Source organism: Stylophora pistillata, chromosome 14, assembly GCF_964205215.1.
Source record: "Stylophora pistillata chromosome 14, jaStyPist1.2, whole genome shotgun sequence".
Lineage (NCBI taxonomy): Eukaryota > Metazoa > Cnidaria > Anthozoa > Scleractinia > Pocilloporidae > Stylophora > Stylophora pistillata.
Genome location: NC_142532.1, coordinates 21,939,542 through 21,962,687, shown reverse-complemented (window position 1 = coordinate 21,962,687; position 23,146 = coordinate 21,939,542). Strand labels below are relative to the sequence as shown.

The following is a 23,146-nucleotide window of genomic DNA, read 5'->3' as shown; positions in this document are numbered from 1 at the left end:
CTTGGTTCAATCGACTTTCACTTGTTCGAAGAAGGGAGACCGGAAAATATCTTTGTCCTGAGGCTGTAAGAGATAAGATAGAACTTTCCACTGCAAAATTATATGGAAGAGTATTTTGAGGCCACCATCTGTTACTGAACAGGAAGCTACACGGAGCCTATATTTGGGCCGGATTTGTGGATCAGCGGATTGAATTGAATTGGTTAGAATTGAAGGCTTAACTGTTTTAGCAAAATCGCTGTCGAGTGCTTTTCATGGTTTGTTAACATGGAGAGTTATGGAGGCTAAGACTTCGGAACAAGTTGATGCCATCCATGAAAATTTGGAATTACTGAAATCGCCGGAGGAAAGGTGGGATCACTCAATAAAAAGTTGTATTTGAACGCGATGACTTTATTTACAAGGATTTCTCTTGCTTACATCTAATAACAAACCTTTGAAGTTTTTTTTGCCTCGGAACGATATATCACAGAAGGCACTTTATAGACCTCAAGTTTTTTGACTGATTGAAATTAAAGGTATGTGGCAGTTGTAGTGTATTGTACCGGAAGTGCGAAAAGGTTGTGTTTGTAGGCATCCCGTGATGCCTAGGGAAAGTTGTTGTTGTGATACTCGTTGGCTGCCATGTGAGTAGTGTGTTGATTAAAATATTCAAATCAAAGGACATCGAGGGTTTTTATTGCTGTATATCCGAATATCACATCTGGCGATGAGGATGGGATGGAGAGGAATGTCCTTGTGCTAGTTTCTTTTTACCATTTTGTGTTTGGAGGGGACATACTTCTTTGCAATGCCTGGCGGAGAATCGAGTGAGGGAGATGGCGGTTCGGCGAGCACAAGTAGTGGGGTGTCGACCCCAGTGGCTGTGGAAGTAGGCAGTTTGCAGCCTTTTCAAGTTAAAGGAGATCCGCATTCGGTTTCGCAGCGATGGAGAAAATGGAAAAGAGCGTTTCAGTTATACGCGCTTGGTAAAGGGATCACGAATGACTCGCAGAAATGTGGCCTGTTACTTCACACAGCTGGACTCGATGTACAGGAAGTTTATTTCACACTGGTGCCTGATGGTGCAGAGAAGAACTACGCCGAAACTTTCAAGGTACTGGATGACTATTTTATTCCTAAAGCTAACGTACCGTTTGAGAGACATTTGTTTCGGCAAATTAGTCAGAGTAATGAAGAAACCGTCGATCAATTTGTTTGTCGGCTCAGACTACGAGCCGCTTCGTGTGAGTTTGGAGAGCGGGAAGATGAGTACATCAGGGATCAATTGATTGACAAATGTTACTCGGCAAAATTGCGTCGGAAATTTTTAGAAAAGGAAGGCAGTGTTACTTTGAATGATCTACTAGTTACAGCTCGGGCACAGGAAGCAGTTAATTTGCAGATGGAAGCAATGGGGGCTAACAGTGGTTCAGGACAAGTGAACACTGTTGTTGACGATGGGGCAAGGGGAGGCGACATAAGTTCAGAGCAGGTTAACAGTGTGGTAAATTTTAAAGGGAGCACTAGTAGCGAGAAGAGGGGCTGTTTCAATTGTGGTCGAGAGGATCACTTAGCCAGAGATTGGAGATGTCCTGCTCTAGGTAGAAAGTGTCTTCAGTGTGGAGAAATTGGACATTTCAAGGTCAAGTGTTGTAAGAAGCTCGCTAAGGATTCCCATATGGGGCAAAGACAAGGTGACGGTCGGCGTGATTGGAGAAATACATCTAGTATGAATGAAAGAGGCAGAAAGACAAACACAAATTATGTTGATAGTAGCACTAAATCAGGACAAGACTCAACACCTAACTATGTGTTTTCAGTGGAGGATAAGCCTGACCAAAAGAGAGGAATAGTAACTGTTGTAGTTGGAGGTACTCATTTGCCAAATGTCCTTGTTGACTCAGGAGCAACATGCAACCTTTTAGGCCAAGGAACTTGGGAGTGGCTTAAGTCACAGAAAATCCAGTGTCAGACCCGAAAGGAGGCCAAAGCCTTATTTCCTTATGGAAGTACAAAGCCATTGCCAACACTTGGAACACTTACAGCAGATATAATGTCCATTGACACTGGTGTGACCTGCAAAGCTGATTTTGTAGTTATAAATGGAGATGGCAGAAGTCTCCTCTGCAGAGAAACAGCAGTGAAACTTGGTTTGCTACGACTTGGGCCTAGCCATGCCGTTAATGCCGTCAATACAGAAGCTGATATCAAAGAAAAGTACAAAGAACTTTTCAGCGGTGTTGGGCTTCTTAGAGATTACGAGTTGAAGTTAAATATCGATGATTCGGTGAAGCCGGTGGCGCAGCCAGTCCGCAGGATTCCATTCGGTGTACGAGAGAAAGTCGAGAGAAAGCTAGATGAATTGTTGGAGAGTGGAATTATAGAGGAGGTTCCTGATGGACCAACAGGGTGGGTCTCACCACTTGTGGTTATACCCAAGGCAGATGGAGATATCAGGATTTGTGTAGACATGAGGTGTGCCAATCAGGCAATAGTGAGGGAACGTCAGCCTATCCCTAAAATAGAGGAGGTGCTTCTAGATCTTAATGGTAGCACAGTATTCAGTCGTGTAGATCTGAAGTGGGGATTTCATCAGATACTTCTTGCTGAGGAGAGTAGACATGTGACAACGTTCGTGACTCACCGTGGTCTCTATAGATATACCCGACTCATGTTTGGTGTCACCTCAGCACCTGAAAAGTACCAACAAATCATCCGGGACGTATTGCGAGGCTGTGAGGGCGTGGCTAATATAGCAGATGACCTAATAATTCACGGACAAGGGGAGGAGCAGCATGATAGGAGGCTCTTGGCTGTGCTCGATCGATTGAGGGAAGCAGGTCTGACACTGAACAAAGACAAATGTGAATTCAGATTACCCAGATTGACATTTTTTGGTCACGAAGTAACACAGACCGGTATAGAACCCAGTGAAGAGAAAGTCGCAGCAATCAGACAGGCAGGTCCTCCACAGAATGTTAGTGAAGCCAGATCTTTCCTCGGTCTTGCCCAGTTTGTGTCTAAGTTTGTCCCAGATCTGTCATCCATTGCAGAACCCATTCAGAGGTTAACCCACAAGAATACTGAGTTCAAATGGGGCAAAGAACAACAGTTGGCATTCGAGAAGTTAAAAGAGCTGATCACGCACGCGGATGTCCTAGCTTACTTCGATGTAAACAGCAGAACAAGAATTGTGGCAGATGCGTCACCGGTGGGGCTTGGAGCGGTTTTAACCCAGCTACATGGAAGGGAGTGGCGTGTGATTGGGTATGCTTCGCGACGCCTGTCTGATGTGGAGCGTCGATACAGCCAAACAGAGAAAGAGGCCTTAGCCCTGGTATGGGCTTGCGAACGCTTTAACATGTATGTTTTCGGCAGGGAGTTTGAGCTTGAGACGGATCATAAGCCGCTGGAGTACATCTATTCTCAGAAATCGAAGACTTCTGCCCGTGTGGAAAGGTGGGTCCTTCGCCTACAGGCCTATCACTTTAAGGTTGTTTACAGACCAGGCAAGACCAATATCGCAGATGCCTTGTCTAGGCTAAATTGTGGGTTCCAAGGTAACGACGGAGAAGATTATGACTTTGTGCATGCTGTGGTTGAGAATAGTGTTCCTTGTGCTTTGACACCTGCTGAACTAGAAAAAGCCTCAGCTGAGGATATGGAGCTGAACCTCATCAAAGAATGTGTCCAAACAGGAGATTGGAGTCAGTGCAATGTACCTGCATACCTGCATGTGAAGAATGAATTGTGTACATATGGTGGGCTGCTTTTACGGGGTTCCAGGCTAGTGATTCCCCGAGAATTGCGACCGCGTGTTTTGGAGTTGGCCCACGAGGGACATCAGGGTATTGTTAAAACAAAATGTAGACTGCGCAGTAAAGTATGGTGGCCCAAGATGGATGCTGATGCAGAGAAGCTGTGCAGGAGTTGCCATGGTTGTCAAGTGGTCAGTGAATATGCTCCCCCAGAACCTATGGCACGAGCTCTTCCTCCCAGTGGCCCTTGGGAAGATTGTGCAGCTGACATTCTTGGTCCCTTACCTTCAGGGGAAAGTTTACTGGTGGTGGTAGACTATTTTAGTAGATATTTTGAAGTGGTTATTTTGAGGTCAACTTCTAGCACAAGACTCATTGAAGCTCTAAAACCAATATTTGCCCGGTTTGGAGTGCCGCATACACTCAAGACTGACAATGGGCCTCAACTGGTATCTGAAGAATTCGAAGCCTTCCTTGCAGAAAATGGGATAGAACACCGCACAACAACTCCCCTGTGGCCGCAGGCCAATGGGGAAGTAGAGCGTCAGAATCGCACATTGATGAAGTCAGTGCAGATAGCTCACATTGAGGGGAAAGATTGGCGTCAAGAGTTACAGACGTTCCTAACCGCATATAGGTCAACTCCTCAGATGACAACTGGGGCAACACCCTTCTACCTGATGTTTGGAAGGGAAATGCGGTCAAAGTTGCCAGACTTGCGAAGGGAGGCACCTATCACTAATGAGGAAGTCCGCGATCGAGACTGGTCAAGGAAGTTATCACAGAAAGAGTATGTTGATGCAAAGAGAATTGCTGTTGCAAGTGAAGTGGAGGTTGGAGATAAAGTACTCCTGAAGAACTCGAAGACTAACAAATTGTCTCCAAACTATGACCCAAATCCTTGCGAAGTAATAGACAGGAAAGGAGGAGAGGTAACAATTAGAAGTACAGCCGGTGCCGAATTTAAAAGAAATGTCTCATTTGTGAAAAAGTATCAAGAGAAACCCTTGGAGGCGAAAGTCGATATTACTCCCGTCCATCGAGAGCAAGAAGGAACAAACCAAACAGAGGTAGCAAAAGGGGAGGATGAACTCCCAAGGCCAGGGCCAACTGGATCATCGATGTCTGTTCAGCAGGCCACTGCCACTATCCGAAGTCCACTTAACCAGATAGTTTGTCCTAGGCCAGCTCGGAATGTCAGACCGCCTAAACGATTTGACGACTACGAACTTTCTAAGGGATAATTGAATGTTATTTGTTGTAGGCTCATTGATATTATGTTAGGAATCCGACTGGACTTTGTTTATGAACAGTAGGCCCGGGCCTGCATTTATATGCAAGACATTGTAAGAGTTGTGTTATTTATGTTTGGGTTTTCGCTCTAAATTAAGGAAAAACAGGGAGGGATGTAGTGTATTGTACCGGAAGTGCGAAAAGGTTGTGTTTGTACGCATCCCGTGATGCCTAGGGAAAGTTGTTGTTGTGATACTCGTTGGCTGCCATGTGAGTAGTGTGTTGATTAAAATATTCAAATCAAAGGACATCGAGGGTTTTTATTGCTGTATATCCGAATATCACAGCAGTGACTTCCACAAGTTTTCTTTTTTTTTCGGTGAGTAAAGTACAATTTTTTTGTTCGCAATATTTATTTACGGATGGTTTCAATCGCCAACGTTTACATGAGATGGTTGTATTACTGTTCCCAAGGGCTGTTGTTTTCATCAGTACGTTAACAATAGTAGTGATTCACAGTAGTAGGCTTGTACTTTCAATAAATATATTTAAGTTCACTCGAAAGATGAGTATAAACTGTAACAAGCTTATCGTTGATGGGCGGCCAGTACCTCAAATCTGACTGACACTCCATGCCAAAACTCAACCTCGTTCCCTGGATATGCCACCACATTACTTTACGCCAATTAAAAACTGCACGCTATTGTGCATTTTCTTGCACAGGAAAAACCAAACAGAAATTCTGATTCTGGCCCTTAATGGTCAGAATAATAACTAGGACTTTGTCTCTGACGAAGGAAAGGCAATAAGCACAATTTTAACCTACTAGCAGGTTGTTGTTTAGTCTCGTCATGAGAGATAGCGTCGCGTGACAAGTTCAAATTAGGGCTGTGGAGGGGACTGCAGGAAGCGTTGTACCAATGCAGTTTATTTTTGCCAACAATTATTCAGACACCAGCATCAGTTATATAGTGTCCCATTTCAACCTACGTATCCAAAAAAATAACTCCTGCATGCGTAGCATGCCTATGTTTCAACATGGCGGGATATCCTCTCTCAGATTAAGCAAACACGCTCGATCCCCACGTGAAAAAACATTATTTAGAGAAGATTTCTTGTGTTGGAATCGATCCTCTCTTGTTATCAGACAAAAAATACGATCCAGAGTGCCTGCCTCTGGTCGAATCGATGGATTTATTGTTTTTGATGCTTGACACGAGTTATTACAGTAAAGACTATTTTAAGGCGTATAGAAGTCTACACAATATGGTTGTAAACATGAAAGTGTTGCTATTGAAACTTATGTAAAGATCATGAAGGAAAAGCACATCAACTTTCAGGTAACGAAATGTGGCACGTTTATCAATAAACAATATCCATGGTTACATGCCACACTTGACATTTTGTGGATGTGTGATTGCTGTGGGAATGGATGTGGGGAGGTCAAAAGCCCCTATTGTTTAAAGGATATAGACTTAGAGCTGTATATTAGCAAATACAACTCATGCCTTTTACCAAATCCAACAGTAAATATTCACTGCTGAAAAGCTTTATTGTGACTTTGTTGTTTGTGGTTTTCGTGAGCAAATTGATCTCTTCTGTGAAAGGATTTTGCCTGATGTCAAACACTGGCACTCTGTTGTTTCCAAACTTAATCACTTCTGGAGATACTGTGTGCTACCAGAAATTTTGGGTGAAGTTTGTCTCATTCATCCCCTTATCCCAATTGTTTTTGCTTGTTTTTGCAGACTGGCAGCTAGAGGGCCTGTGGTAACATGCACAAACCAAGCATGTTGCCTCTCTACTTTTCATTTATCTTGTTTGAAAATTACAAAACTACCTAACAAGTGGTTTTGTCCCCTGTGTCTAAAAACACCAGCAGCCAAAAATGAAAAATCAAAATGCAAACAGACGAGAGATATTTTTATGAAGCTCTCAAATTAGATTTTATCTGCATATGCAAACAGAAGCCACTGTTCCGATAAACTGCAGAAATGCCACAACCCATTTTGTCAAGGTAGAAAGTTTTTTCATTTGCCCTGCTTATACTTCAAGCAGGTGCTGAACAATGCAATGACAACTTGGGAATGTATGGTGTGTAAATCAGGAGGAAAAACTGAACAAAGGTTGTTAGTGACACTAATGCATCTGATGTGATAACTGGTGTTTCAAAATACTCTTCAGAAAAGTCAGCATCACTTGCAAAGCTGAATGATGGGCATTACCAATTGATTTCATCACCCAATGGTTGGCTTGACTGTGATATTATCCATGAAGTACATGTTCGTCTAAGGAACATTAATCCAGATGTGGAGGGCTTTCAGATACCAACTTTAGGCCCTGTTAGAAACTTCAATCAAGTTATTGGGGAATTTATTCAGATTCTGCATACTGGCAATGCCCACTGGGTATGTGTAAGCTCAGTTGGGTGTGAAGATGGTACTGTCAACCTGTATGACAGTTTGTATCATAACATTATTCTAAATGAAGTACAAGAGCAGGTACTCAATTTTGTTGGACGTTCAAATTTTACTAGCATTGAAGTTGTCCCTGTGCAACAACAGACAAATAGCAGTGACTGTGGAGTATTTGCTGCCACCTTTACTACATGCCTTGCTTATGGTATACACCCTGAAACAATGCAATTTGATGTCCCTAAATTGAAAAACCATTTATATCAGTCTTTAAAATCTGGTGTATTGAAAATGTTTCCTAGATTTGAGACTGCTTAAGGTACATCTACAGTTAAAAAATTTTTGGAGAGAAAGAATACCCACTTTATTATAGTGAAAATAAAAGAGCTGCCCGATGCAATGGACCTGCATACTTGAATGCTCAAGATGGAGGGTAGGGACCCAGTCTACGTTGAATCGATCCCAATCTTTCGCAGCTTCTTCTGAAACGAAATGCCGGCTGCAGACCCTATCGCTTTCTTAAATATCATCAGTTAAGTCATCTCTACTCATCGCACAGATCCACATTCTTCTTCGCTCAGAAGTAAGTCCTTCGGTGTACTCTCCTTGACTTTACTGAACACGTGGGACACGAAAAAACATTACTTTTTCGACGTTAGACCACTTCTTCCCTGTTTTGTTCCCACAGCTAATGACAAGGCAAAGGACTGTGATAACGAAAATATAAATATTACACGATTGTCTTCTCAAAACCGTAAAATGTGCTCCAAATGTTTCCTGTCACAATACTCAGAGCTGATTATCATGGAACACCAACATGGCGGATGAAGTTGGTTACCATGACGATAAAGAAATTTGGTCACGTGAGTGAAAACGCTCTATTGAGTGTTAGATACGATAACCGAGGCTTTAGGATTCCTGGCAGAAAAAGACACTTCCAAACAAGTAATGAACTATTAATCTTTATTCGGAGCTGATATTTTTTGAAGACTGATTACTAGGGACAGATTCTAGAGGCAAGATATTTGAACTGCATTCGTAACGACTATGTAAATGCCACAGAACCTATTACCATAGAAACCCGAAACCACAGATATTTAAGATGGTAAGCCTGTGATAAAACACAGCAATTATTCTTCTACATGTGTAATGTTTCAGGAAAATGGAGGGGGAAACTTAAAGCTTCAGACAATAAAAATCTTGATAAATATCTCGCAAAATTTTCTTATAAATTTTAAACCTGGGCGATGCCGATAGGGGAGGGTATCTTGTTGCTTTTCCTTCCACAGGCTTGGTTACAAACTACTCCGACTGTAAAAAGGACTATTAGTCCTTTTTACAGTTACCGGCGCCATATTGGATGTGTAACCGCGCAAACATGATAGCGAGGTTAGTGTTGAGTCGCGTTGCGAGCTCTAGTGAGAGTTTAGTGAAATGTGGTGGTGCTCTGTCCTTTTCATCCAGATCTTTCGACAATGAACGATACTTTCCCTACGCAGGATATTCCTCCTTCTTCTTCGAAAAGAAGAGGAAGACACTGTGCCGCTTTTTGGTTGTGCTAATAGCTATTATGACACAGCAGGCAATCCAACAGGTCTGCATTTCTTCTAGTTTCCGAATGACTTCCAGCAGTGAATCAGATGGTGCAATCTCCTGAATCGCCAGCATGGAAAGGACGGATTCTTCATCACAAAATCAATTTTTTTGTGCTCAGAACATTTCAAAAAAGAAGACATGCGAAAAAACGTGGGCAGGTCGCTGGAAATTGGTGAAAGGTTTATAATGTTTGTACGGTTGTTTTGTTGCTTGGATACCGAAAGAAAATGCCTGATTTGATTTTCGGTATTGAAGTGTTTATGTTGGGATTTTTGTTTTGGGGGGGGGGGGGGATTTTTTTCTCCTTATTAAAATGGTGATATTTATATTTCTTTGTGTACTGTGGTCTTATACGATATCTGTGAACTGAATGTAAAATTATAAAATTGTAATGTACAATTAAAATGTAAAATTATAAATTTATAAAATGATGAGTTTAATTATTATATATATGGGCAGAACCATCTCGATTTAACTGGTCAGTACCGAAAAAACTATGGAAAATGCCTGCTAAAAGGGTCCCGGTAGGAACTGTGACAACTAAAGGAGAGTCATTTGAAGTTGAACAGGAATTATTTCACCAAGAAGTTAAAGCACCTGTGTCAACTGTCAATGCTGCTTCACCTTCACCAGCTCAAATTTAATGCTCAAATTGATTTAGGTGTAATCTTTCCTTACATTAAGAAATATTAATATTAATGTTGTTAGTACTCAGGGAAAAAAAGATGATGTTGGGCTTGTAAAATCAAGATAAGGTACCATTGTACATTGTGTAAATAAGGGAAGTGATTGGCATGACAATAAAACGCGAGTTAAACTATGTCTTTATGGGAAGGAGCTTCAAAATTCTATTCTTCAAACATAACATTTCGAAGAGCCTATTGACAATAATTAACATTATTATTCACAGGAGAAAAAATAAACAGTTCTGTACAGTCTAAAATAATCCTAGTTGTTGCATATTGAGCAAACTCTTGCAGCATATTTTTGTGAACAAGTTCTTGTGCTGGAAATGGGAAAGGTTCTTTCAGTTCCACATAGTTAAGATTAATCCATGTAATGTAGATTCTGGACACCAGGCTCTTGCTGATCTCAAATCTATCAGCAAGATCTTGTACAAATAACCCAGCCTTTAGTCTCATAAGTATGAGCAAAAATTCATCCAAGAATGACAATTTCTTGAAGGCCCCGGCTTACTTCTGTTATCATCTGTTTGGTATGGCTGACTCTCTTTCGACAATTTCTCTCCTTTCCAGTACTGCATCTTTGCCAGCACTGGGTCAATAAAATTATAGAAGCTTATGAGTGCTCCATAGTTTGGGAATCCAGTATAAAATAGAACCGCAGACTCATCTTTAATTTTGTCAATTGAAAATTGGCATGCCAATAAATATCCCCCTCATTTTCAACTTCACTTAGTTTTTCTTTCAAGTCAGCTAATTGTACTTGCAGTGGCTCTATTTCCCATTGCAGCTTAAGAACATCTGATTGTTGCAGGGCTGGTGAAGATGAAGCAGCATTGAGAGTTGACACAGCTGCTTCAACTTCTTGGGGAAATAATTCCTGTTCAACTTCAAATGACTCTTCTTGAGTTGTCACAGTTGCTACTGGGACCCTTTAAGCAGGCATTTTCCGTGTTTTTTTCGGTACTGACTAGTTTAATCGAGATGGTTCTGCCCATAAATATAATAATAAACTCATGATTTTATTAAATTTTTAATTTTACGTTTTAATTTTACATTATAATTTTATAATTTTTACATTCAGTTCACAGATATCGTATAAGACCACAGTGCACAAAGAAATATAAATGTCACCTTTTTACTAAGGAGAAAAAAATCCCAGCATAAACACTACAATACCGAAAATCAAAGCTCCATTTTCTTTTGGTATCCAAGCAACAAAACAACCGTACAAACATTATAAACCTTTCACCAATTTCCAGCGACCTGCCCACGTTTTTCCGCATGTCTTCTCTTTTGAAATGTTCTGAGCACAAAGAAGTTGATTTTGTGATGAAGAATCCGTTCTTTGCATGCTGGCGATTCAGGAGATTGCACCATCTGATTCGCTGCTGGAAGTCATTCGGAAACGAGAAGAAATGCAGACCTGTTGGATTGCCTGTTGTGTCATAATAGCTATTAGCACAACCAAAAAGCGGCACAGTGTCTTCCTCTTCTTTTCGAAGAAGAAGGAGGAATATCCTGCGTAGGGAAAGTATCGTTCATTGTCGAAATATCTCGATGAAAAGGACAGAGCACCACCTCATTTCACTAAACTCTCACTAGAACTCGCAACGCGACTCAACACTAACCTCGCTATCATGTTTGCGCGGTTACACATCCAATATGGCGCCGGTAACTGTAAAAAGGGCTATTACACGTTTCAACATATTGAACATGGATGGAATTTGTTAGATAATTTTTTTCTTACCAATTATATGTACTCTTCAACCACTTCAGCCGCTAAAATTCCCCGAGAAGCAGCGGAAATGTTTGCCCCACCACATAGAATATATAATATACGATGTTGTCGTATTTGCACGCTGGTCTTCTCTATCTTGTTCACCGCATTGTTATTTTACGTCAGTTTTGCGGACGCTCCTGTTTCAAAACTCTTTTATTTAACACCTGAACAAAGCTCTTTGGCCGAGATCCATGGAATTATGTTTGATGCAGGAAGTACGGGGAGTCGAATTCATGTGTTTACCTTCGTGAGAGTGAAAGGTAAGGAAATTTTGAGTGTTGTATTTGTCTGGAAATCGGACAGGTCGTTTAAGGTTACCGTGCACCTTCAGGGGTGTCTCGCGTGCAAGCGATGTAGCGCGTCCGGTTTAAACCGTAGATATCTAAACCCCCATATCAAATTAAAGCTTATAGGACTTGCTATCAGACTATGCCAAAAATTTTGAAAAAAAATTAATTGTCGAATTTTTCACCACTTCTAAATGCGAGCGCCCGAATCACCTTTTGAACGTTACATGTCAAAGCGAATTTTGTTTTTCGCTTATTTAATGTGTTCCTCCGTTTCCGGGGCCAAAGCGCTATAAAGCGTGTCTGCGATTTGCCATATTCAATTTCTGTGAAAAGTTACAGAACATTTTGAAATAGGATTAAAAAAATGTGGAGTGATCGTACAAAAATCGCTCTTGAAAAAAAAGTATCTAGAAATAAAAAATTCGGAGACACCTTTTTGTTGTTTGTATGTAAAACTAGTTACTGTCAAAGTTTGAGAGCAATTGAACAAATTCCCTTTGACTTGTAGCTCTTAAAAGGTGATTCAGGTACTTGCATTTAGAAGTTGTGAAAAGTTCGACAATTCATATTTTTTCAAAATTTTTGGTATAGTCTGATAGCCAGTCCTATAGGCTTTAATTTGATATAGCGGTTTAGACATCTACAGTTTAAACCGGATGCACTACATCGCTTGCATGCAAGACACCCCTTAAGGTGCACGGTAACCTTAAAACAGAAATAGTGAACAATGGCTCCCATTTTCGGCTGTCGGTTAACTGTCGGCTGACAGTGTTAAGTAGACCAAAAATGGACTCAAAACAGAATTAAAACTTTTCCAGTTGAAAATGGTAAATAGGTAGAAATCTGTCGATCGCAGCATTCATACCTATCTACTTGATTCTGTTCTGAACAGTAAAATAAGCTTGTTTAACCCTTCTTCTGACCGTACATACCAAAATTTAGTAACAGTGAACAATGGTTCCCATTTTTGGCTGTTGGTTAACTGTTGGTTGACAGGTTTTCAACATACAGCTGACAGACAGTTGACTGTTGGCCGACAGTCGGCTGACAGTCAGCTGACAATCCGCCAACGATACCTTTTAGGAACTGTTCTTCACTTTTACCAGATTTTTGACACTTTGAAAATATTACTGACTTTGCAAGTTATGATATGCACAATCTCGGAAAATTCATCCATTAAAAAAGCATTATAACTTTTGGCTTCACTAAACTTACATCTAACTCTTTCAGTAGGTTTGCGAAAGGTTTTCTGTGGGAATTCAATGAATATTTCAGAGTGCCATTTTCCATTCTAGCTTTATGAGATCCTGGTTGTGTAACACATCTGTTGACTAAGTGAAATAAGTATGATTTCCTTAACCATTATACCCCAAGTACCATAATAAAATCTGTCGCCTCTGGTACACGACAGGAAACACATTGACAACTGTTGACCATTGTCAAGTGCAGTGATGCGCATTTTTTTTTTATCTTTTTTTTTTATCTTTTTTTTTTCTGTCTTTAACAAGGAGGACATTTAGAGTTGTCTAATGAATTTTTCCATGAAGTAAAACCTGGTCTCTCTGCTTATGCTGATAATCCGGAACAGGTTAGTAAAAGATAATTGGTGAGAGTTAGTTTGCTCTAAAGTGGAAAGAGAATCACTCCTCCTTCCTCCCCCCCCCCCCCCAGCAATGTAGAGGATTTTGTATTGGTCCCTATTACCACCCCTCTCTCCCTTACTGAAATTCAAGTTAAGATCAAAACCTTCTTTGAACCCTTTATACCCTGACATCAGTATGCAAGTTCTCTTTACTGTTGGGAGAAATCAGATGCTGGTCACTCCCAGGGGAAAACTGTTAATTACCTCTTTCACTCTGGCACTTTTGGAAATATCAGTGATCCTTTATGAGAAAAGAATTTTGTTTGCTGTTGTTGGGCCCTTCTCCTACAGTACATGATGTCTTATTACATATCCGAGGGGAAACCTAACTTTGATTTTGGATCAGAACTTTGAAAAGGTTAAAGTTTCTTGTCTCTTTGTCTCCACCTCGGTTATCCCTTAGGAGTTTTGTATGACACTCCAAATAACAGCTGTGGTTTACAAAAGAAATGTAACTTGTATAGACCACTTTCATAAATGGCTGCCGGATTGATATTCTTTTGTTCAAATTTAAATTAGCCCTTCTGGCCTCGCTTGAGGTAATATATTCTTTTGAATTTTGTACTGAAGAACGAGGCCAGAAGGGCTAATTTAAATTTAAACAAAAGAATATTAATCTGGCAGCCATTTATGAAAGTGGTCTATGATTTATTTAATATCTATTTTAACACAGGGCTCCCAGTCAATAAAGGGACTTCTTCAAAAGTCAGAAGATGTTATACCAGAAAATAGGAGGAAACATACCCCTGTGGCACTTAAAGCAACAGCTGGCTTAAGACTGCTTCCATCAAACTCTTCTAATCAATTACTAGAGGAGGTACATGACTGTTTATGAAATAAAACACATATCACCATTGCCCTGTTCAAGTAGCAGTAGGCAAATGACTCAAATTTAAAAAAATGAAATGTCAGCATTGTTCCAGAGCAAGAATACAATGGCCCACAAATTAAAATACAGGGTTGGGTTGTTCAAAGGTGGGCTGAGATAACCGAGGGTTAGGGTGAAGTTTGATTTCAAATCTGAAAGCTTCAAAAGAAAATTCAGTTTAATTATTTTTGTCTACAATCTTGAGGTTGGATGCTCTGAAAAGAATAAGGAAAAATTTCCCCAAAAGGTTCTTGAATAGAGAAATAAGGAAACGTTGATTAAAATTTAAACCTGGGTAAGTGCTAATCGGCCTTTGAACAACTGGACCCTGGATATGAAGGATGGTTAACCCATAAGCTACCATGAGTGACCAAGACAGAATTTCTCTTTACCATATCAATACAATATCAAGCAGAGAATAAAAAGAAATATTAATGAGGGGATTATTAGTTGATCTAATTTCAAATTCTCCAGACTAACATTATAAGAATTACATATGATACACGATCCTCGCAGTAGAGAGCGCTATTTATGCATTAGCGAAAATCAGACCTGAGAAAAATGAGGCCTGTACGGATGATAATCCAGAACAGGATCGTGCATCATACGTATCTATAACCGTAGTTCAAAATATATGAACTTCATATATTCATCATATCTGATTTATCATCATGGGTTTATTATGAATCAACTTAACGGCCTGCTCCCAGTTGGCTTGTTAGTTCAATTGGTAGAGCGCTGCACTAGTATTGCAGAGGTCAGTGGTTCCAATCCCATACAGGCCTGATTTTTTTCAGGTCTGATTTTCGCTATTGCATAAATAGCGCTCTAAACTGCGAGGATCGTGCATCATATGTATCTATAACCGCAGTTCAAAATATATGAACTTCATATATTCATCGTATCTGATTATAAGAATTGTATAGCAGACAGTAAGGAGAATTCAAAATGAGATCTTGGAAGTGAAACGTTTAACATTGATCTTCATTTTCTCCATACTGTTCTCTTTACATTTCCTGTAGTGCTGACAAAGAGAATTGTGTTGACAATCAACAGCTTTTGTCAAATGGTGATCATTTTCTTTATTCTCATGACCTTTACGTTTGATTCATGGTTGGTACAGTTAGGTGAAATTAGAAGCTGGACACTCCTTAGCAGTTGTAGGGATAAAACTCATCACAGTCACTGACAGCCATATTTGCACTGAGAAATGGGTAATAGTGAACAATGATTCCCATTTTCGGCTGTCGGTAACCTGTCGGCCGACACATTACCGACACATTACTGACACACTACTGAAACATTACCAACGGCTGGCCGATAGAGTTAAATAGACCTAGAATCGACTGGAAACAAGAGTGAAAACCTTTTCAGTTGAAAACAGTACGTAGATATGTGTTGATTGAACCGTTCATACCTGTCTACATGATTCTGTTTGAACGGTAAAATGAGCTAGTTTAACCCATCTTTCAACTGTATGTACCAAAATTTAGTCGTAAATTTAATGCCTATTTCTTATATCCTTGTCTGTAAACAAATAAACTTCTTTTCTCCATTTTGTGGTAAAAAATAACTATAGTGGATTACAAAACTTTAGTTAACAGTACCAGGGGATTTTACCGAGAAATCATTCAACCATTATTATGTCCTTCTATTGATTTTTTGTCACCTAGGTGCGAAGGTTGTTTCAAAAATCACCGTATCATTTTTCTCAAGAGAGTAATGTTGACATTATGGATGGAACTGATGAAGGGCTGTTTGCTTGGATTACAGTGAATTTTTTGTTAGGTAATGAACTCAAAATATCTCTATATTTTTGTGCCCTAAATTAATGCAAGATTCCAGCAGATTCTGGAATTATTGAAAAAAGAAATATGTGACATTTGCAAACTTAAAGTTTTCCAGACCAGGGAAAAAGTGAAAAAAACTTTGATGATAGAGTGTTATTTGTCATTCTACAGAATGATTTTATAGCAAAGTGTAACAGGTGCTATTAGTGATTTTGAAAAGTGAATTAATTATTATAATATTCTCAACAACATGTTCAAAGTTGAAAATTATTTCACATTTTCTCAAAGTGTATATAGCAAGGATTTTGAGAAATTTTCTCACCCAAAGCTGTAGAACTGCTGCATGTGGGTAGTTTGCACAGCTGCATAAATTTAAAATGAAATTTAGGTCAAGACAATTTCAAACTAGTTTTATTTGCCATCTCCTTTGTTCCTAAGGTACAGTACTCTGCCATGTCCCTTAAACAAAGGAAATACAAATCACACTAATTTCAAATCATTTCAAACTAAAACAGCTATTTTTGCCCTGAGTTAACTGCGTATTTGTTCCAAGGGCTTCCTTTAAGTGCATTTAAGTGTCCAGAAATTGGGATTAATGTCCGCATCTGAGCAACAGTGCACTACCCCTCCCCTAATGGGACAGCAGTCAACTGATAACAGGTTGGGGTTATTGTTGGGTTAGGGAGGGGTGGATGTGCAGTTGCTCAGATATGAAATTTATCCAAAAATTGTGCTTTAAAAATGTGAATTCATGAAGCTTGTTTATAAAATGTTTTGGTTATTGTGTGTCATCAGGTGGCCTTAAAAGAGACAGTTCAAAATTATTTGGAACCCTGGATCTTGGAGGTGGATCAACGCAAATCACACTGTGTCCTGTTGATCAGGTTTGAACAGCTTTTTGACATTTATTTCAATTGTCCTACTCCAAAGATCCCATTTATTTAGTAATTCTCCCTTCCAGCTGCGGCAAAAAAAAATTTATGGCAGCCGTACATTTTTTTGTGATTAAGTCTTGAGAAATTGATATGAATTATATCATTAGGTAACACCATACATTTGGTCAAGTGTTATAAGCTTAAATTTTTTTTTCTTGCTACTTGTTTATTGGATAGTGTCAGATATTGTTAGAATTATTAAATTGATCACTTTTGAAATTTAGAATCAGCCACAGTGCTTCTTTGCATTGTAATTAACGTAAAGATTGTATTTTTGTGTCAAAAAGCAAATAACAAAAAGGTTGTGATCACTTTTGATTTCTTCATAACATGCCTGTTCTTCTTAAAGAAAACTCTTCCAGAGGCTCCTGCAGGATTCCGAAGATTTCTCAGAATTGCCAAGAGGCGAATTTCTCTGTATTCTCACAGGTACATGCAACTGTAAGGCTGGAGAAAATGAGATGGAGGGAGGGAGGGAGGGGAGGGAAAGGGAGGGAGGGGAGGGAAAGGGAGGGAGGGGAGGGAAAGGGAGGGAGGGGAGGGAAAGGGAGGGAGGGGAGGGAAAGGGAAGCTTCTGGTTCAGGCCTTGTGATGTGTCAATTCCTTACAACTTCTTCACGCCTAAAATCTGACTTACTGAATTGGCATAGTGGCACACTCGTAGCACTATATCTTTGTAAGCATTATAATTGTTATGTACAAGGTGGCTTCAGCTATAACCCTGGTGGTAATTTATAGAGGTCAGCTCGCCATACATTATTGAGCTATAGATAAATTGTTAATATATTAGGGAAAAGGGCAATGAAAAGGGAAAACAAATAAAGAATAAAACTATTAATTCTCTACACTGTTTACCATATATTTCTTCTGATATTAACTCAGAGTACAAGGTGTGAAATTTAATAATATCCCTTTGTTACCATTTTCTATTCCTCCCACATCACAAGTTCCTGCTTGAAAATGTTTTCATAATGTAAGCAGAACTTGTTGGTCACTGTAGGAGGGAAAGGATTGAGTTATTGTATTTATCAAGTATCTTTGCATGAGAAATAAAGTAAATCCATGGTGGTGGCATGGGTGAGTGGTTGGGGTGCTGGACTTATAATCTTCCATTCTCTGTTCACTGGATTTGTTCTCAGTTGCCCAGAGTTCAACTCCTAAGCTGTTCTCTGTAAATGGCCTACTGGTGACTGCCACCTGGCAGTAAATCGCCGACTGGTGACTGCCACCTGCCAGTAGGGATTTTCATGCACTTTATGTTTATTTAAAATCTTTGTTTGATTTAATTGAGAGCCACTGGGTCATCAGTTAATAAATTAGTATTGTCGTGTGTCACCCTCATTAAATAAAGTCTTTTTCGTTGTTGCTTTTTTTTATGTTTTTTTAATTTTATTTTCTTTTTTGGTTGAACTTTTAGTTATCTAGGTCTTGGGCTCATGGCAGCAAGAACAGCCATATTAGAATTAGGACAAGCTGCAGGTAAGGATGGCGCTGTGCTTCACATGTTACTCCAGTGATTTTTTTTCTGTAGGAATGGACTTTCGTATGATGCACGATCCTCGCAGTAGAGAACGTTATTTATGCAATAGCAAAAATCAGACCTAAAAAATATCAGGCCTGTATGGGATTCAAACCACTGACCTCTGCGATACTAGTGCAGCGCTCTACCAATTGAGCTAACAAGCCAACTGGGAGCAGGCCGTTAAGTTGATTCGTAATAAACCCGTGATGATAAATCAGATATGATGAATATATGAAGTTCATATATTTTGAACTTTTATATATGAATAATTATATGAACTTCATATATTCATCATATCTGAATGGACTTTCCTTAGTCTTTTTCTCTTTTACATGAATTAGTTGGTGCCAATGTCAGACTCAGTCCATGTATTCATTACAACTACAGAGGAAGCTGGAAATTTGGCATTCATCAAAGTATTAATTTTAGGTCAGTAATTAAACTTCTTGATCACAATTTCAGATGTCTTCATTGTATATGAACTTACAATGTATTTTTTTAACACACTGTTTTTCAAAGCACTAGACTGCATATTAATCGGAAAATTTTGCTGGTCTTGAATTCTTTCAGGGATTTATGTTTTTCCTTGTTCCTTGCTAGTGACAAACTGCTCGCATCTTTTACATGCTAACATCAGTATGCACATTCTCCATACTGTTCTCTATACATTTCCTAAGGCACTGACAAGGAGAATTTGTTTAACAATCAAGAGCATCTTTAGACTGTGATCATTTCCCTTATTCTCATGGCTTTAATGAGGAACTCAGAGGTCAGATATTTTAATTAAGGAGAATTTAGATGCCAGTAAGACATTCGTAGGGGTCAAAGAGTTAAACTTACGAATTGTTTGGATGTATCCTTGTGTTCCAGTGGTGACAATAGATATGGATACTTTGGATGTTTGGAGGATGTCAAGAAAGCTGTTGCTAAATTCAAAGTTCATAAACCAGGTATGGCATTTTCAACAGAAACTGGTTTCTAAGAAGAAAAATTTCTGACAACACCTTTGATTAACATTTAAACAAGTTTAACTAGCTTCTAACCTTATCACAACCAAAGAAGTGATAAAAGAAGTGATATGGTTTTTGTCTTTAGTTCTGGTTGTTAAAGGCAAGTGGAAAAGCATAAACAAAATGTTTCCCTTTAACACAGTGGTTTCATTTGTCTTTCAATTAGTTCTTCTCAAGTTCACTTGTGAAAAACTTGCTCTCATGCATAGGCTAAAGTGCCTCGATGGCAATTTGTGGCTGGTGATGAACAAACCATAATTTTAAAGTTATGTTTCATACTCAGTATGCACAAAGCACCAGATTAGCTCGATGGATAGAGTGCTGGACTGTTGTGCGGGGATGTCGAGGGTTCTAGCCCCGGCCGGACCAACACTCAGGGTCTTAAAATAATTGAGAAGAATTTGCTACCTTTCTATAACATCAGGAAATAGGGACGAATAAATGGAGGTCCCGTCTCCTGCAGGGTTGGGGTAGGAGACGTTAATTTCCCACACACGAGATTACTGTGTGATGGATGTCCTCCCCTGGGGTGGGATGGGTGGGAGGGTGGACTAGCGGGAATGGTTTCTATGTTCCTTTTTAGTCCTTCTCCACTGCAAAACTTAATGCAGTGAAAATGGACTAAATTAACCAAATTGAATTAAATTAGATTATCTCAGCAGATTTTAGTATTTAAAGGGTGACATTAATAGGAGGAATTTGTTATGAATAAGGTCCAATGATGTCCTGTCCCAACCCTATAAGAGGCATGTGCATTCTAAGTTGCATGTCTATGTATTTGTGTTTTTCTGATCTGCAGATTTTTTTCTCTTTTGTCTGTTTCTTATCAGTTGGCATTGACCCAATACCAATGTACGCCTTTTCATACTACTATGAGAGAGCAGTGGACTTGGGGCTAATCCGTAAGTGTAATTAACAACAACGGTTCCTTCTCAATTAATGTACGTTTTGTAGATATAATTTGTTGGTTTTGGTTCTAAAACTAGATCACAATTAATTTTTTAATTTGCAAAACATGTTTCTGTGTGTCTTGCATCATTTTCAATTATGAACTGAATTTTTTTTATACTGGTACTGTTCTATAACAACCCAGGAAAGCTTGAATAACCGTGTCCTTGAGCTAGACTCTTCATTCTCTTTGAACCTCTGACTACCTAGGGTTAGAAATGGTCACAAGAAAGCCTGGCCGAAGGGTAGGGGGGGAATAAAATAAGTAAGACCTTTCCCCACCCAGGGAAAGTGGCATGCGATGGGAACAGTTTCAGATGTCATCAAAGATGGACTACTTAATTGGCTTACAAGCTCATTCTAAGCTTCCATTTTTTTCTAAGATCAATATATGTGTCACATTTATTATAGATTCGGAGAAAGGTGGAATAATCACTGTTGGTCAATTTCAAGAGGGTGCTAAACAAGGTACTTCTCTCTGAATATTTCAGTTACATGGTGTAATGTAAATAGTTCGTTATAGAACAGATTGTTGTTCCTTTTATATGTCAGATTTTTCACTTGCACTGTGCTCGCATGTTTGACGACATTCAAATATTTTCTCCGATTGGTTTTCCAGGTAAATGATGGTTAGTGTCTATGTTTTTTTTGTTTTTGTTTTTTTTCTGTTTTTGTTTTTGGCAGCTTGTTTGCAGGAATTAAAGATGTCACCCTACCTTTGTTTGGATTCCACTTACATAGTAGCCCTTTTAATGGAGGGATTTGGTTTCACAGAAGATAGAAAATTGACTGTAAGTTCAAATTTTTGTTGTTGTTTCTTTGTTGTTTTTTCTCTTGTTGTTTTCGTTGCTGTTTTCTTCGTTGTTTGTTTGTTTGTTTTTTTTCGTTTTCTTTGTTGTTGTTTTTATTGTTGTCATTGGTTTTACTGTTGTCCCTTTATGTTTAGAGGGCATGGTGATCAAATTTAAAATGTGTTTCAAACAGCTTTCAGAATAAATTTTGTTTCACTTGGGGTGGTAGGCGACAATTGAGTCCTTTCAGTCAAACTGCAGAACGTTAAGCGTGTAACTAATGGAACTCCAAAGCCTGGAGTGTAGACCTTACACACGAAGCCACATGACGATGGCCAGGAAAATTTTAACTGGTTCTTTGCTCCCTGGTGAAAGATTTAACCACGATTAAAGTATACATCGTGCAATTACTTGTTTGTTTTCGAATTTCTGATCGTAGAAAAACTCGCTCAAAAAAGGGTAGTAACAACTTCACAGAGTATTCAATGAAATCAATTTCTTCAACCGTTGCTTTCTGTAGCCATTTGTGTACGTGATTATTTCTGATGCGCGCATTTCTCGTCTTTTGGCAGCTTCAAAAGAAAATCGATGGCGTTGAAGTTAGTTGGGCGTTAGGAGCGACTCTTAATCTGTTCGAGAAAATGACATAACTTCAGGAGAAGAGTTATCTGCATCGAGTGGTTGAGCCGAGTTTTTCCTGCTGTTCCACAGATAGTGACTGCTTTCAAGTTGTGAATTGAAAGATATTTAATGATAGCATCTTTTTTCTACTAGTAGGGTCTTGATCGGCAATTATTCGGTTTGTACAATAGGAATAGGAATTAGGGATACTTTTCAAATCCACTGGCGCAATTTCATCATCGTTTCAACAACTTTTTACAAATTAACTGGGATACTGTGTGCGACAAGTAACATTCATTCATTCATTCATTCACAACACTGATAAAATATCGGGACCTAAACGATCCATTAAGATCACCCATCACTTCACGTGCACCTCCGCCAATGTAATCTATTGCATAACTTGCACTTATTGCAAAAAGATATACATCGGCGAAACAGGCAGAAGACTAGGTGACCGATTCCGAGAACACCTTCGAGACGTGGAAAGGAATGACAAGGACACATCGAAACCAGTCGCTAGACATTTTAATTTACCTAATCATTCTTAGCAACATATGGCAATCTGCGGTCTTTCCTTACACTTAGGTAGCACGGAAAGCCGTAAAACTCTTGAACAAAAGCTCATCTTTCAAACCGGCAGTCTAAATCCCACAGGGATCAACGAACGCTTTTCATTCCACTAATTTATTCGTGTTTTTCTCGTTGCCATGTTCCCACCAATAACGTAGCTCCATTTTCTGCCTTTGAAAGCACACTCAACCCACAATTCCTCTATTCGCTCCGATGAAGGGCTAACGCTCGAAACGTCAGCTTTTGTAATCGTTACGGTGGCAAATTTACCATTTTAACTTTGTTGATATATCCAAATTAGAGAGCTTAAGCACCAGACGTTCTTGACAACACGAACGGCAGAGAATCCGCGTAAGACTGGATCGAGGCCTTCGTTCTTGGCGCGAAATAGAAGGTTAAGCACTCGACGTTTTTCAGACACGGACTTCTACCCGTATTAACATGTCTTTGCAAAAAGATGCTTGAGATATGACCTTAATGAGCAAGTTTCTTTACCCCACTCTCTTGACAGAATGAATAATTCGTCAATTTATTAGGCGACTTGAAATTTACCACTTCATAGTTGTGTAAACAATGCGAACAAACGGGCGAGCATGAAGTTTTCAGTGCATGATCTGGATACCTAGAGGACCATTTCTCTTTTTCTAAATTCGTTAACCACAGCGAGATTTGTTATTCATATGTTTGTAGTCGGTTGCTCAAAACCT

At 39.3% G+C, this 23,146-nt stretch overlaps 1 protein-coding gene across 1 annotated transcript in view; it reads left to right on the top strand.

The window, feature by feature from the left end:
• Positions 1-10,789: 10,789 nt before the first annotated feature.
• The window catches only part of LOC111336904 (nucleoside diphosphate phosphatase ENTPD5), a 14,511-nt gene continuing 2,154 nt past the window's right edge, over positions 10,790-23,146 (top strand). Inside the window, exons 1-13 of the mRNA XM_088744891.1 lie at positions 10,790-11,709; positions 13,248-13,327; positions 14,055-14,198; positions 15,923-16,037; positions 16,835-16,923; positions 17,324-17,403; positions 18,392-18,453; positions 18,838-18,925; positions 19,367-19,446; positions 20,337-20,408; positions 20,866-20,922; positions 21,139-21,245; positions 21,818-23,146. The exon at positions 21,818-23,146 is cut by the window's right edge and continues 2,154 nt beyond it. Of these exons, the coding sequence (XP_088601017.1) occupies positions 11,307-11,709; positions 13,248-13,327; positions 14,055-14,198; positions 15,923-16,037; positions 16,835-16,923; positions 17,324-17,403; positions 18,392-18,453; positions 18,838-18,925; positions 19,367-19,446; positions 20,337-20,408; positions 20,866-20,922; positions 21,139-21,245; positions 21,818-21,895 (1,455 nt within the window). The 5' untranslated portion in view covers positions 10,790-11,306 and the 3' untranslated portion in view covers positions 21,896-23,146. The remainder of the gene's footprint in view (positions 11,710-13,247; positions 13,328-14,054; positions 14,199-15,922; positions 16,038-16,834; positions 16,924-17,323; positions 17,404-18,391; positions 18,454-18,837; positions 18,926-19,366; positions 19,447-20,336; positions 20,409-20,865; positions 20,923-21,138; positions 21,246-21,817) is intronic.